This window comes from Notothenia coriiceps, unplaced genomic scaffold (genome assembly GCF_000735185.1).
Source record: "Notothenia coriiceps isolate Sejong01 unplaced genomic scaffold, NC01 NC01_scaffold00021525, whole genome shotgun sequence".
NCBI classification, from domain to species: Eukaryota; Metazoa; Chordata; class Actinopteri; order Perciformes; family Nototheniidae; genus Notothenia; species Notothenia coriiceps.
In genome coordinates this window covers 301,617-315,351 of record NW_011354226.1, presented here as the reverse complement: position 1 = coordinate 315,351, position 13,735 = coordinate 301,617, and the positions used below count along the sequence as shown (strand labels likewise).

The following is a 13,735-nucleotide window of genomic DNA, read 5'->3' as shown; positions in this document are numbered from 1 at the left end:
ACGTAAAGCAATACATGATTGTCACTAAAAGCCTTGTCTCTACATTACAATAAAATATACAAAAATATTGATTAATTAATTTGAATAAAAATTCAAGTTAGTAGCTATTAAAGGCATAAAAGACAGAAATGTATAATTCTTTCTTTAATAGAAATGTTTCTTCTGTCCGTAAAGTGTCCAAACCAGGCTTTTCTGGATAAGCGCATTTTTAAAACATAGTCATTGTCCATGCCAGTTTCAGTTGGATTATTTGTCACAGTTGCTCCGATCAGATCAGTCTCCTCCATTTTGTAGATTTACGATTTTTGAATCCACATAAACACATCAGCAAAATATGGCTTACTTTGAGCATGTGTTTTAAACAGTTTAATCCCTTTGTGAATTGTTTCCACTTGCGCCGTCCTTTAATTTCTTCATACAGCGGGAATCCAAATTAATTAATCCTGAGTCCAATAACCATCAAAGTCACTCCAATAGTGCTCCTTAATTACCCTTTCATCCTCCTTTAACAAAATACTTCACATTCATCCAGTTTGTGACAGTAGTTGTAGCATTTTGGAGACTTTTAAACTTTAATTACCGCTGTTGCGTCGTCGTCGTCGTCCCCCTCGTGTGTGTGTGTGGGGGGGGGAAACTTCCAACAGGAGTCATTTGGGGGGGCTCTTGGGAAAAAAGGTTGGGACCCCCTGATCTAACAGGCCACTTCTTTATCAAACTGTAATTAATCCTGCATCAACAACGCACAATTCAAGGGAGAAACTTATTTCCAATCTTGGGATTTAGATGGGCCAAAGGACATCATGGATGAACAGGGGGAACTTCATAAGCTTCTTTCTGGAAAAAGGTTTGACCTCTTATGACCCGGAAGCTGACGCCAGACCCGAGCTGTTCCATCGGCGGAGTAAAGATGGCTGACCAAGGCGCCGCAGATCCTGGAAATAACAACAATAATAAACCTGAAGAAGCAGAGGGAACTATTATTAAGGTCACAGTGAAAACACCTAAAGACAAAGAAGAAATCGCCATCGCAGAAGATGCTTCTGTCACTCAGGTAAGTCCTTTCGCAGGTGGGAAGCTGCCTGGTCTAACGTCATGCCCACAACTTCAGCTAGGAAGCTAGCTAGCCCTGTTAGCAATTATCGTCACTCCTACCGGCTAACTGATAGTGTGTGAAACCAAGGTGTTTGTGTGTGATGAAATTACTACGGCTTTGGTGAACAACTGTGTGGTCTTATAAACGCCGTTGACATCCGATATGAGAGGTATAGCCACGTTCATAAAGGAAATGGCTAACCGGCTAACGAGCTAACTGTTAACAGTTAGCTAGTTCGCTAACTCAGCTTGCGAGCTAAGTCTACGTTAGCTAACTGTAGCCAAACAAGTGTCAGCTGACGGGCTGTACTGAAGCCACGATGGCCTGATAAAACCATGGAAGTAATTTTGGATAAATGATGTGATGAATTGCTTCCATCTCCCATTTTAGCTCAACAGCTTAGGGTTAGCTAAGGATTGCTATCACTCTAGTCTAGAACATTCTCACTGCTGCCACTGAGTCATTCGGCTTTCCAGGGAATAAACCTACTCTCAGAGCTACTGTTGGCTTGGCGACGTGTTATAGTGAAACCATAAGGCGACCCATGCAGCCACAGTGGTTTCTTTAGCTTTGTTTTCCGTATAGACAAGTTATTGTAATTACAGTGTGGTCTTAAGTAGCCTCTTTTATCTGGTTGTGTGTGTTTCATGTTCAACCATTGGACTTGGATCCCTCACTTCCAAGTGTGTGTTGTCATCCTTATCTATATGTGGCTTTACATTGGATAATAGTAAGATTTTGAATTTTGTGTGACACATAATTTATATAATTTTTAAGTGCTTTGAAATAGTTAAAGCTGAGGAATTAAGTGAATAACAGCATTCTTTGTTCTTCATTTTTTACATAAATCCTCATCATCTACCACACAGTGGTTGCTAGTCTGCCAGGGTGTACACAAAACAATAATTAAGGTCATCTGCTTTTTAAAAACACACGTTATCAATGAAACTATACTCGGGGAGAAAAGAAAATGAAGGATTTCCAAAACAGAATCGACTATTAAAAAAAGTAATTACACTATTTGCGCGATTCATCAGCTTTGTTTCAGTTTCTCTTGATCTTGTAGCTGTTATTTCACCTTTAACATATCAGATCATTTGTCAATGTCAACATTTGAGTGTGTGGCCCCATCAGCACAATATAAAACTGACTGGGATGCTGTGATAAGATATGCTCGCCCTTATTTACTATTGAAAAAAACTTGTCATAGGAAAGCAGCTTTGTATTGGATAAGACTAATTTCTGTACAAATGACACTTTACACAGTAGCCAAAGAGTAATCGTGAATTGGCAGATTTGTGGCGTGTTCAAACTGCTGCTAATAGGATAAGTACAAAGGTCTTTCTTGGAAACTGGCATTTAAGGCCTGGAGGTTGCAACAGAACAGAAAAAGGTTCTAACAGCCATACTGAGGTGTAACCATATTATTCTTGATATTATCCTTTTTTAATTTCCTGTTTCTTTCCCACCTTGCTTTTTTTGTCCCATTTGATCTAATCTCTTCATTTCATGCTGTCTTTTAGTTTAAAGAAGAGATCTCAAGGCGGTTCAAAGCCAAACAGGACCAGTTGGTTCTGATTTTTGCAGGGAAGATCTTGAAGGATGGCGACAGCCTCAGCCAGCACGGCATCAAGGATGGCCTGACAGTTCACCTGGTCATAAAGACAGCACAGAAGTAAGGCTCCATTATTGTACAAAGCATGCTGGTTTGACCATCGATTTGTTGTAATAATGTTCAACATGTAATACCATCTTGGTGTGAAATTAAGTGAACTGCACTTCATTTAACTGAGTACTAATCTTGCCATACGCCTTGAAATTCTCTTTCTAGGGCAGGAGATGGCGGTAGCACCTCGGCCTCTAGCTCGACCTCCACTCAGGCAGGCAATTCCTCCACCTCTAGTCCGGGTATCAACCCCTCCTCCTCAGCAGGCTCTACTGGCACTGACGCACCAAACACACAGACGCCCAACATACTGAGTGAGTGTAACTATTTACATTGAAACAGCCAATATTATCTTCGTGAATTAGTTATTAACCATCCGACCTTCCTCAGCTGGCTTTGGTGACCTGGCCGGTCTGTCTGGAATGGGCATGGGCTCGGCTAACTTCATGGAGCTGCAGCAGCAGATGCAGAGGCAGCTCATGTCCAACCCAGAGATGCTGTCTCAGATCATGGAGAACCCGTTGGTACAGAACATGATGTCCAACCCAGACCTGATGAGACAGATGATCATGGCCAACCCTCAGATGCAAACGCTGATGGAACGCAACCCTGAGATCTCCCACATGCTCAACAACCCGGAGCTCATGAGACAGGTAAAGTATTTGAATATGGGCTGAATAGCACTTCGATAGTGAACACGGGCACAACTACAGTGGGTTCCTACTGTTGGATCTGTATATTCAGGATTTTACTATCTTGGTTTAGAATTAACGTTTACTTGACTTTCCCCCCTCTCATCATCTCTCGCCATCAGACCATGGAGCTAGCCAGGAACCCAGCCATGATGCAAGAAATGATGCGAAACCAGGACCGGGCTCTGAGCAACTTGGAGAGCATCCCAGGGGGTTACAATGCGTTGCGGAGGATGTACACGGACATCCAGGAACCCATGTTTAGCGCTGCCAGGGAACAGGTACCTGGGAGTTATTATCCCCTGATCTATTTCCTTTGTCTATCCTTATAGGCTAATGGTTCCACACATTCCACAGTATAACCTTTGTCTGGTTTAACTTGCCATTGTTGCGTGAATTACTAAATGTCCACTTTTGGTGTCATATCTCTTTTTCTATAGTTTGGCAACAATCCATTCTCAGCTCTAGGTGGGAACTCTGAGTCTGGTGCCCAGCCATCACGGACAGAGAACCGGGAGCCCCTGCCTAATCCATGGGGGCCACAAAATTCTTCTAACCCATCTGAGGGTGGAGGGGCCACCACAGGAAGCACTAGCACCCCTGGGGGCACCAATCCCAGTGTGTCCAACCCTCTGGGCATCAACGCTGGCAGCCTGGGCAATGGTAAGAACAGAGCAGATTCTCAATATACCTTGTTTTCGAGTCATTCATTAAATGACCTGTGTACACATACGCACAAACAAACACATGTATGTTCCTGTGCGTTTCAGGGATGTTCAACAGCCCGGGCATGCAGAGTCTAATGCAGCAGATCTCGGAAAACCCTCAGCTGATGCAGAACATGCTCTCGGCTCCCTACATGCGCAGTATGATGCAGTCGCTCTCTCAAAACCCAGAGTTGGCCTCCCAGGTATGCAACAGCAAGATGTGAACAAGCAAACACAAAAACTATACATACAAAACCCAGAGTGCAGAAAACAGGCACACGTCACATTACAGTGCAACTCCCGGTTATTTAGATTGTGTTAAACCTCTTTGTTATTCACATTGCATACCACATAGGGAATCGATTAATTATGTTAAACTCTGCAGCTGGTAAGGAATTGTAAATAAAAGGATCTGGCTAAGCCTGTTGTGCATTCGGCCATTGAGCCCAGCTATTTAGTGACTTACTCAACAGAATGGATGTCTGGTAATCTCCATCTGCATTTGCAGCAAATATTACAAAGCAAAACCAACACAGCCCTTATTAACTTGGTTTTAACAAACAATGCAGACTGTACGGAAAAGAAACTCACAGGGAGACTCCAGAGCTTTTATTTCTCTGATTGAACATTCTGCCAGCAAGAAAGTGCTAAACCAAACAGTATATCATTTGAAATGTTACTTTAGTGAGTGAGAAGCGTGGCCAGATGTTGAATGATGCATAAACTTGGTTCTCTTTCTTTCCCTCTCTGTACCAGGTGTTGATGAATAACCCGTTGTTTGCTGGAAACCCACAGCTGCAGGACCAGTTTAGATCTCAGTTACCCATCTTCCTGCAGCAGGTACCACACACACTTCAGTCAATAACCCAGTCCCCTTTTCCTTAAAAACACAAACAGTGACACTGTAACAAGCTTTGATTCCAGTATTGTGAGACTTAACACAGATGCTTATCTACACATGCTGAACATTTCTGTCTGAAGTACGGTATACAGTATAGTTGCCATTCATTTTTGGCATTTTTAAGATTTTTTGATGAACCACAAGTCCTTTTCTTATAAACTCGATGTCAAAATGTTCCTTATTGTAACTGCACATCCAGTGATTGGTTGGTTTATTCTAGGGCTGCAGCTATCAAATTTTTTTCGTGGTTCCATTAATTGGCAGATTATTATATCAATTCATTGTTTGGTCTTTAAAATGTCAGAAAATAGTGAAAATTGTTCATTCCAGTTTCTAAAAGTCCAAGGTGATGTATTCAAATATTTTGTCTTGTCAGTCCCAAACACAAAGATGTTCAGTTTATTAATAATACAAGCAGGGAATCTCAATATTTAATAGGCTCAACACGTAACTTTCTGCCATATTTACATACAAAATAATATTAATATAATATAGTTGGCCATTAATTCTCAGTTGATCAACTCGTGAACTGATTGTTACTGTCTCTGTCTGCAGATGCAGAACCCAGAAGCCATGGGAGTGATGACCAACCCCCGGGCCATGCAGGCTCTGATGCAGATCCAGCAGGGTCTACAGACGCTGCAGACAGAAGCTCCGGGCCTCATGCCCAGGTACGGATCACTCGCTCCTAAAACATGGTGCTTTATGTGGATGATTTAGTTTTTCTCAACTCCTCTGCTTTTTGATTTGGTGTAGTTTGATGACAGGTGGACTTCCTGGTGGTGGTCCTGGTGGTGTTCCTGGTGGTGTTCCTGGTGGCGTTCCCGGTGGCGTTCCCGGTGGGATGCCTGGTATGATGCCTGGTATGATGCCTGGTATGATGCCTGGCATGATGCCTGGTATGATGCCTGGTATGATGCCTGGTGGGATTCCTGGCATACCCACAGGTGGGGGCCTGCCAACAGATAACCCCGCCTCCTCACCCAGCGGTGCAGGAACAAACGCCGCCCAGCAGCAGTTGATGCAACAGATGCTCCAGATGTTTGCTGGTGGAGGAGGAGGTGGAGGAGGAGGAGGAGGAGGACTAGGAGGAGGACTAGGAGGAGGACTAGGAGGAAGTGCAACGGTACAACCACACACACATGCACTGATGTTACATCCTTCAATTTTGTATGAATGACTAATTGTAATCGCTTTGGACAAAAGCCTCAGTTAAATGTAAGGTAATCATCATTTTTTTATTCCATTTCTGTCCCCTCTGCAGCCCCAGACCCCCGAAGTGCGGTTCCAGTCCCAGCTGGATCAGCTGAGCTCCATGGGCTTCATCAACCCCGAGGCCAACCTGCAGGCCCTCATCGCTACTGGAGGAGACATCAACGCCGCTATCGAGAGACTGCTGGGCTCACAGCCCTCGTAAAGACATACAGTACATACTGATCCACAGACATGTGCATTCAAACATACCTAAATCATAAACACACCCAGCATCTACAGAGAACCAAGAGAAATTTAAGTGTATTGTCCCAAACTTTGCAGAAGAAACTTGGGCAGGATCTGTCAGACCCTCATTCTACATCTGTTCTCAGATTATTTCCCTAGTCCCTATTCTTTTTGGCGTCGTCCAACCAGATCTCTGTCCCAGAGTGCTGCTGTAGAGCTGGACTGAACCAATCTCACCTTGAGGGGTGTTCTGGTGCAGAGAAAAGGAGCGAAAACCTCTCCTGAAAAGGGACTCCCAAGCATTTCTTCATTCATTGTCTTCTTCCCATTAAACTGGAGTGGAGTGTTGCAGACAAACATTTGCATAATACAGATTAAACCCATGTGATGTGATTGGCTGTTGGCTCTGTTTCACACACGGCCATTGTGTTGCAGTTTGTTAGCATTTATCTAGCTAATCAGTTCGTGAACATTTTTTCTGGTATAGAGACGGAAATCATGAACAAGAACAGGAAGATATCTTGTCCATACAGACGTTCAAACCCATTCCTCCCTCTTTCCCCGCTCTCGAGATTCTTCATAAATAGCTGTTTTTGCCCGATGACTTTCACTATTTATTGCAAGCGCTTAAGAAAATTAAGGCCTCCACACTTCCCTAAACTTGTAATTTGTCATTCCAAAAATAAAGTGCCCACTCACGGGTGTCTTTTCCTTCTGAGGCACCGCTGCTGTGCCTTCTGTCCCCCCCTGCCCTATAAGAGCATTGTCGGCAAATGACACTTCCCCTTCAGCGGGTCAATTAGACGCCCCTAATAAATCTCACACATGATCATCCAGGACCGTAACCATAACAAAATATCACTCTGTAGCAGCTCCGGAGGACGCTGTTAGGATGAATATGAATGAAACCAACGTTCTTTTTAATCTGATTCTTCTTTTTTTAATTATATTTTCTCTTTTTTTGGGGTGCAGTTAGTACCTAGAGATAATTGTGATTTGTCTCGCAGAAAAATAAACATTGAAATCAATTGAGTAAAAAGTAAATGAATGGAAAGGCTTTAAAAACATGTATGGTATGGTGGCACCATACATTTCTAAAATCAAGTTATAGGTTGTCTTTATTTTTTTCTTCCTTTTTGAAAATGTCAGCATTGTAGTTGTGGTAACCTTGGCAACTGCTTCTATAGCTTTGCTTTGTTTGTTGACCTCAGCTTGAAAAAAAAAAAAATCCATCTCACAATTGAACATGTTGAAACTAACTTTTAACAGTACTGTACTAAAAAAGAATAAAACATGGTCAAAATCGGTCTACGCCCTGTGTCAGGTGATTATAGCCTTGTGACGGTGTAGATAGGAGTGTGTAGCTTTTCATTCAAATGTCCTGCTCTTGAAGTTCATATAAAGTCATTACATTTATGATCTGCTTCTGTTTGTTGTTTGATATGAAAATGTTCTACACTGAGATATCTGTTGGGCCATATTGAAAGGTAGTTTAGGCACAGGTTGTTTGGGTGACACTTTATTTTACATGCCAATAGAAAGCACCTTATATTTAACCCTCAATTTATAGAAAACTTTGTCAGTTTTATTTAAATAGCTTATTTGCCTACAAATGTTTAATAATAATAATAATTATTAATAATAATTAATTAATTATTAATAATTATTCATTATAATAATAGCGTTAAACTCAAATGTGAAGTAATTTCTACATGAGAGCCTAAACTTTCCTAGGTTTCAAGTCATAACTAAACTAGTGAATTAATATTTACTTAGTTTTCGTTAAATATTACCAACGTTTTCAGCCTAAGTTCAAATGATTGGCAAAATGGCGTCGTCTACACAGATCCACCTGTCGGTCAGGTTTATTGTGCTACAAATGACAGAATGGGTGGGGTCTGTGCCCAATAACTAGCTACCAGTGGTTCTACCTGTTCCACCTGCTCTCCTCCCCCAGCGCTCCCTCGGGTGTCAGCTGATGAGGGATCGGCAGGCGACAGGACTCTCGCATGCCTGTCCTCAATCTGAAGCTGCCCCTATCCACAGATAAAGGAGGAAGCGGTGGAAGCAGCTAAACCTCTTCTCTTTTTCTTCATTTTCACCTTTTCTCTCTTTTGCTTTTCACATTGGAAGAAGAGGAAACCGGAGATCATTTGTTTTTCTTTCTCTCTTTGTTTTCTCAAATTCTTCAAAAATATTGCAAGTGGCTTCAGGATAGTTGCTAGGTGAAAGAGGAAAGCTACTAAATGCAACATGGGGACTGATGAGTCGTACAATTTCGTCTTCAAAGGTGAGTCGTGTTTTTTTGAGCTGTGATTGTTTAAGAAGAGGTTAAAGTGAAATAGTGTGTGTTACTTCTGTACTAACAGAAGCTGGCAAGATGTCAGGTACAACCCTCCTTTGTAACTTCCTGCTCTATATTCTTTGGAGGTGATGTCTCTGTCTTTTTGGCTGTAAACAATTTGACCTTTGACCTACTGAACAAGCATCTGACATTTCCTGCTCCACCGGGAAGCTGTTATTTGGTTTGTATAATATTTAAACGACCTAGGATTTTTTATTCCATTCATTCCAAAGTCAGCCACTGAGGTGCCACATGTATGGGATGTCAAAGGGTTTGGTGTCTCGTGAGGGTGACGGCAAGTATTAGACCCGATCAAGTTAATCTGATTTGTCCCAGAAAGTTATAGTTTTGACCAATTAACAGTTCTATTTTTGAACTCCATGTGCCATAAAAGTAGTTAAAAAAGCTCACGTGTTAATCAGAGTGAGTATTACTAATGACTGATTTTCATCTTCTCCTGTACGTGCTTGTTTCAGTGGTTTTAATAGGAGAGTCTGGCGTAGGAAAGAGCAACCTTCTGTCTCGCTTCACTAAGAATGAGTTTAATCACGAAAGTCGCACCACCATCGGCGTGGAGTTCAGCACGCGGACCGTTCAGCTGGAGAACTACACCATCAAAGCCCAAATCTGGGACACAGCCGGGCTGGAGCGCTACAGGGCCATCACCTCAGCGTGGGTTCACACACACACACACACACACACACACACACACACACACACACACACACACTCACAGACACACTCACGTATATACAAGTAATAAAGACACTATAAAGGAAGATACCATTCTCACATTTGGAGCACACATCTTTGTCAGTTTAAGTAACACTGCATACAATTATCAGTCACACATTTTAGCAATAAGCAGAGAGCTTCCAGTTTGAATAATTAAATCTAACTCGTGTTCTCTCACCTGGTGGACTCAGGTATTACAGGGGAGCAGTTGGAGCTCTGTTGGTTTACGACATTAGCAAGCACCTGACCTACGAGAGCGCAGATCGATGGTTGAAAGAGCTGTTGGACCATGCGGACCCTCACATCGTGGTCATGCTGGTTGGGAACAAGAGAGACCTGGAGAACCTCAGGACGGTGCCCTCAGAGGAGGCCAAAGACTTTGCAGGTCTGTTATATGATGAGGATTTTATGAAAGGTTTCCTGTGAAAATAAAATGTGTTTAAATCTCAGTTGTGGTAACACTGCTCCTTGGAAACGACAGTGTTTGTTTATTGTGATTTTTGATTTCCTCCCCCCTTGGAACAACCCAGAGAAGAGAGGTCTCATGTACATGGAGACGTCAGCCTTGGACTCCACTAACGTCGAACATGCTTTCAATGAAGTCCTCACAGGTGTGTTCAGTCTCTCTGTCTATAGGACATCCTCTTTGAACGACCTACTGATGCAAACCTGCTGTCTTCCTCTCCTTTTTTCCAGCCATCCATAAGAAGGTGGCCAGCAGGGAGGTGACCCGTGGCTCCATCAGTGCCGTCACCCTGTCCAGCCCCATCGGACTCGCCGGGGACGGGCAGGAGGAGCGCAGAGGCTGCTGCAAGAGCTCCTAACAGACTGCTGTTAAGATCTGACCACCATGAACCCACAAAACGCTCGACTGCCTTTGAAGCTAAAGCTCGACATCATTCACAGCCCATTTGAAGAGTGAGGTACCTACTTGACACCGCTGTCAGTGTACAAACCTCTTAAATATAGAAACTCTAAAGAATGTAACTAAAAACTAAATATTAAGATAAGCAAATATTGATAACATCTTTATTTTATACATACGATTTATACTTGTGGTGGCATGTTTTACTACAGATAGCTCTTAGATTGTTTTCTATCAACATGTTTTTTAAAGAGGCTTTGTAAAGTTGTTTTGCTTTTATGAAGAAATGCACTGGGAATCCCTTGGAATAAATTATTTATGTTATTCTGTCTGCATGTAATTACCGCACAAAGATATTAGACACTTAACTAGATGAGGGAATAGGAGAGAGGGCTGATGTGAGATAAAGACAAACTCAGAAGCTTTACTTTAATACAAGTTGTGATTCCCCAATGTCAAACAACTCTGTTACCAGTGAACGTCCTTCAAATTGTTACTTAAATAAGGGTTAAGAAGTTTTATCATCCAAATATAGTATATATGTTGTCAAAATATTGGCACAGGCTTTGTAAATTAACCCATTTGCACTATTGTATATATTACAGTGTATTCTTGGGATGATATTATCAACACATTGGGATGTAAGCAAAGTATAATGTTGGAGGTGGTTTGACAAACTGATATTCTGTTAGGTCGTTGAATCTATACAAATGCATAATATTTCATGTTATGTGTTGTATTTCAAATGTGGACCAGCCACTGCAGATGACATAATAGTGTTGTGGATTTATTTTTATTTTTTTCCTCCTTTGATGTTCAGGTGTATGACTTAACATGGTACCTAGTGTACTACTACCTAGCAGTTTTTAAGACATGTAGTGTGATTACATGAACAAGCAGAATATATATCACATAGAGTCAGTTTAGAGCAGTGGTTCTCAACCTGCTGATCGGGACCCCCGAAAGAGTCGTGAAATGATGTAACTGAGGTAGTTATTAACACAATTTTTTTTTGTTCTTGTTGAAATGCAATTTTACATCTAAAGAACCTAAAAAGAATTCAGGTGAAAGAGTCAAAGGAGAAACAAATCACTCATTGATGAAGAGTCATACATCTAGTAGACATATCTTGTTGACGGTTAAAAGTAGATTCATATTAGGGGTAAACATATATATATATAAAAAGGTGGCACTGCTTATCTAAATGAGTTGCAGGTGTGTGTCTCTCCTGCAGATGGCAGTGCTGATGTTGCATGTTAAATTAAAAGCATCAGTTCAGTGTTATGCATTTGTCCGCTCTTTATTAACTCCAGTCCGACTCACAGCATCATCTAATCCCCGGTTTATTCCATTAATGATCAGGATATTAAGCTCATGATGCCCTGCAGGGTTGTCGCCATGGCAGCTGCCTCTGATGCCTATTTGACAAGCTAATCTGTGTGTGTGTGTGTGTGTGTGTGTGTGTGTGTGTGTGTGTGTGTGTGTGTGTGTGTGTGTGTGTGTGTGTGTGTGTGTGTGTGTGTGTGTGTGTGTGTGTATATATATATGAGTGTGTATGAGCATGCGGATGATCTCCAGACTATGGATGTAATTGGACGGGCTCATATGGCATGACTGAGAGAATATAAATCTACAGCAGTGGTAGTTAATGACATTCTGGATAGATAGTGCTCTATCTCTGGCTCACAGATGTGCATAAGGAGTCTTTAGTGTGTGTGTGTGTGTGTGTGTGTGTGTGTGTGTGGGTGTGTGTGTGTGGGTGTGTGCAAGTTTGCGTAAGTTTGCGTGTGTCCCCAAGCAAGTCTTCTCTGCCAGAGATAATTTTGCTTCGGTGAAATGACCACAAATGCTTTTATTAAGTTTCTCTCCTGAAAATATGATAGGGACGGCTCAGCCCCGGGCGGTAAATGTTTAATTATTTCCTGTGAATGAGGTTATTTTTATGGGCTGAGTAAAAGCATCTGGAGTAATAATCCAAGCGGGCGGAGCAGGTTGAAAGCCTGGTCATGATATCTGTCCCGAGCCTGGAGGTAAGGGTTATATTTATAAAAAAAAACATTAAATTAAAAAAACTTACAAGCTCTTCTTTTTTCTTTCTTAAGACGAGGATAGTTAGATTTTCTTCCATCACATTACAGATTCTTCCAAATTCCTCCTGGGTCTGTGACCTTGTCTTAAAGCTCTTGCAGTGGTTGGAAAGAATCGGTTTTAGCACTTGCATGTGGAGGCTATTACCCACATGCTATTTGAAATGTGTAGCCTGTAAGAAAAGTGCGTCTGAAAGCAGGACTCGTATAATATTCTAAAGTGATGAGTGGTATTGCATCTCTGACCCCAGCATGAAGCTGTTTATCTCCCGTCTACGAGACCTTTTCCACCAGCACTTTGTGGAATCTTGTCCTTCTGCTATTTACAGTTGCAGCTGCACATCTGCATGAATATTATTGTGCCCTTTTAGTTCGTATGACCTTTGACCTCATGAAACATGGATCTTTTCTAGAAAAAAACCCATACTTTCCATCCATCACTTCTTCTGCCTTGCTTTTTCTCTTCCCCTCTCCCACTGCTGATCTCCCAGATTCCTAATTTTTTCCGACATGGTGTCAGGCTTTCCGGAGCTCTTTTCCTGCTGTTCTGCCTCCTGCATCTGTTTGTTGACATGTTTGATTACCAGAGGCCCCACCAATCTTCCATTCGCATATACGCAATATACAAAAAAACACACATGCCCTTGCCTTAGTTGCCTGTTTTTCTATTTGTGCATTCAACTCAATCTCTCAACCACAGAATACCACAGACAAACTAACAAAAAGGTGATTTCGCAAATCTATTTCTGTCTTGATAAAAACATGTATTTCCATGATGTCAATTTGTATGACCACCGAGAAGAAATCATGTTTTGTGTTCTGTAAAACTGTTTTGGATTACCAGAAGCCCCACACACTTCCATTAACACAACATTTCATAAAATATCCACATTGAGCCTTTTATTTACCTGTTTTTCTATTTGTGAATTTAAATAAATCTCCCAACAAATGATCCCACACAAACATAAAGGTGTATTTTGTGGGCGTTTTTTTACATATCATTTCTGTCTTGAGACAAAATGTCAACATATAATCAAGCCTTTTTTGGAGCTTTGTGAAGTTAGAAGTATTTTTTCTGCTAAATTAAGCAGATTTGATTCTATGACGTAGGAATATTTCTTCACCCATCATCCTATAACCAAATGTGGACATACGGCGGGTTTATTGGATAGCTAGGATTCAGTATATCATTTAGTAATAAGATC

The 13,735-nt window shown here is 41.6% G+C and overlaps 2 protein-coding genes across 2 annotated transcripts; both read left to right on the top strand.

Moving 5' to 3' along the window:
- The first annotated feature begins 881 nt into the window (after positions 1–881).
- LOC104953329 (ubiquilin-4-like) lies at positions 882–7,806 on the top strand. The gene is made up of 11 exons (XM_010780260.1): positions 882–1,051; positions 2,617–2,768; positions 2,925–3,073; positions 3,150–3,412; positions 3,574–3,732; positions 3,892–4,114; positions 4,222–4,361; positions 4,915–4,998; positions 5,615–5,730; positions 5,816–6,185; positions 6,324–7,806. Exons 1-11 carry the CDS (start codon positions 908–910, stop codon positions 6,474–6,476), a joined length of 1,953 nt encoding a protein of 650 aa, XP_010778562.1. The 5' UTR covers positions 882–907; the 3' UTR covers positions 6,477–7,806.
- A 685-nt stretch (positions 7,807–8,491) lies between these two features.
- On the top strand, positions 8,492–11,721 carry LOC104953328 (ras-related protein Rab-25-like). Its single transcript, XM_010780259.1, has 5 exons — positions 8,492–8,789; positions 9,320–9,515; positions 9,770–9,963; positions 10,109–10,189; positions 10,275–11,721. Exons 1-5 carry the CDS (start codon positions 8,753–8,755, stop codon positions 10,400–10,402), a joined length of 636 nt encoding a protein of 211 aa, XP_010778561.1. The 5' UTR covers positions 8,492–8,752; the 3' UTR covers positions 10,403–11,721.
- Positions 11,722–13,735: the final 2,014 nt, after the last annotated feature.

Coding starts and splice junctions, on each gene's coding strand:
- LOC104953329 (XM_010780260.1), top strand. CDS start 908: ATGGCTGACCAAGGCGCCGCAGATCCTGGAAATAACAACAATAATAAA. Junction 3,413..3,573: donor ACCCGGAGCTCATGAGACAG/GTAAAGTATTTG, acceptor TCTCGCCATCAG/ACCATGGAGCTAGCCAGGAA. Junction 4,999..5,614: donor TACCCATCTTCCTGCAGCAG/GTACCACACACA, acceptor CTCTGTCTGCAG/ATGCAGAACCCAGAAGCCAT.
- LOC104953328 (XM_010780259.1), top strand. CDS start 8,753: ATGGGGACTGATGAGTCGTACAATTTCGTCTTCAAAG. Junction 9,964..10,108: donor GGAGGCCAAAGACTTTGCAG/GTCTGTTATATG, acceptor GGAACAACCCAG/AGAAGAGAGGTCTCATGTAC. Junction 10,190..10,274: donor TTTCAATGAAGTCCTCACAG/GTGTGTTCAGTC, acceptor CCTTTTTTCCAG/CCATCCATAAGAAGGTGGCC.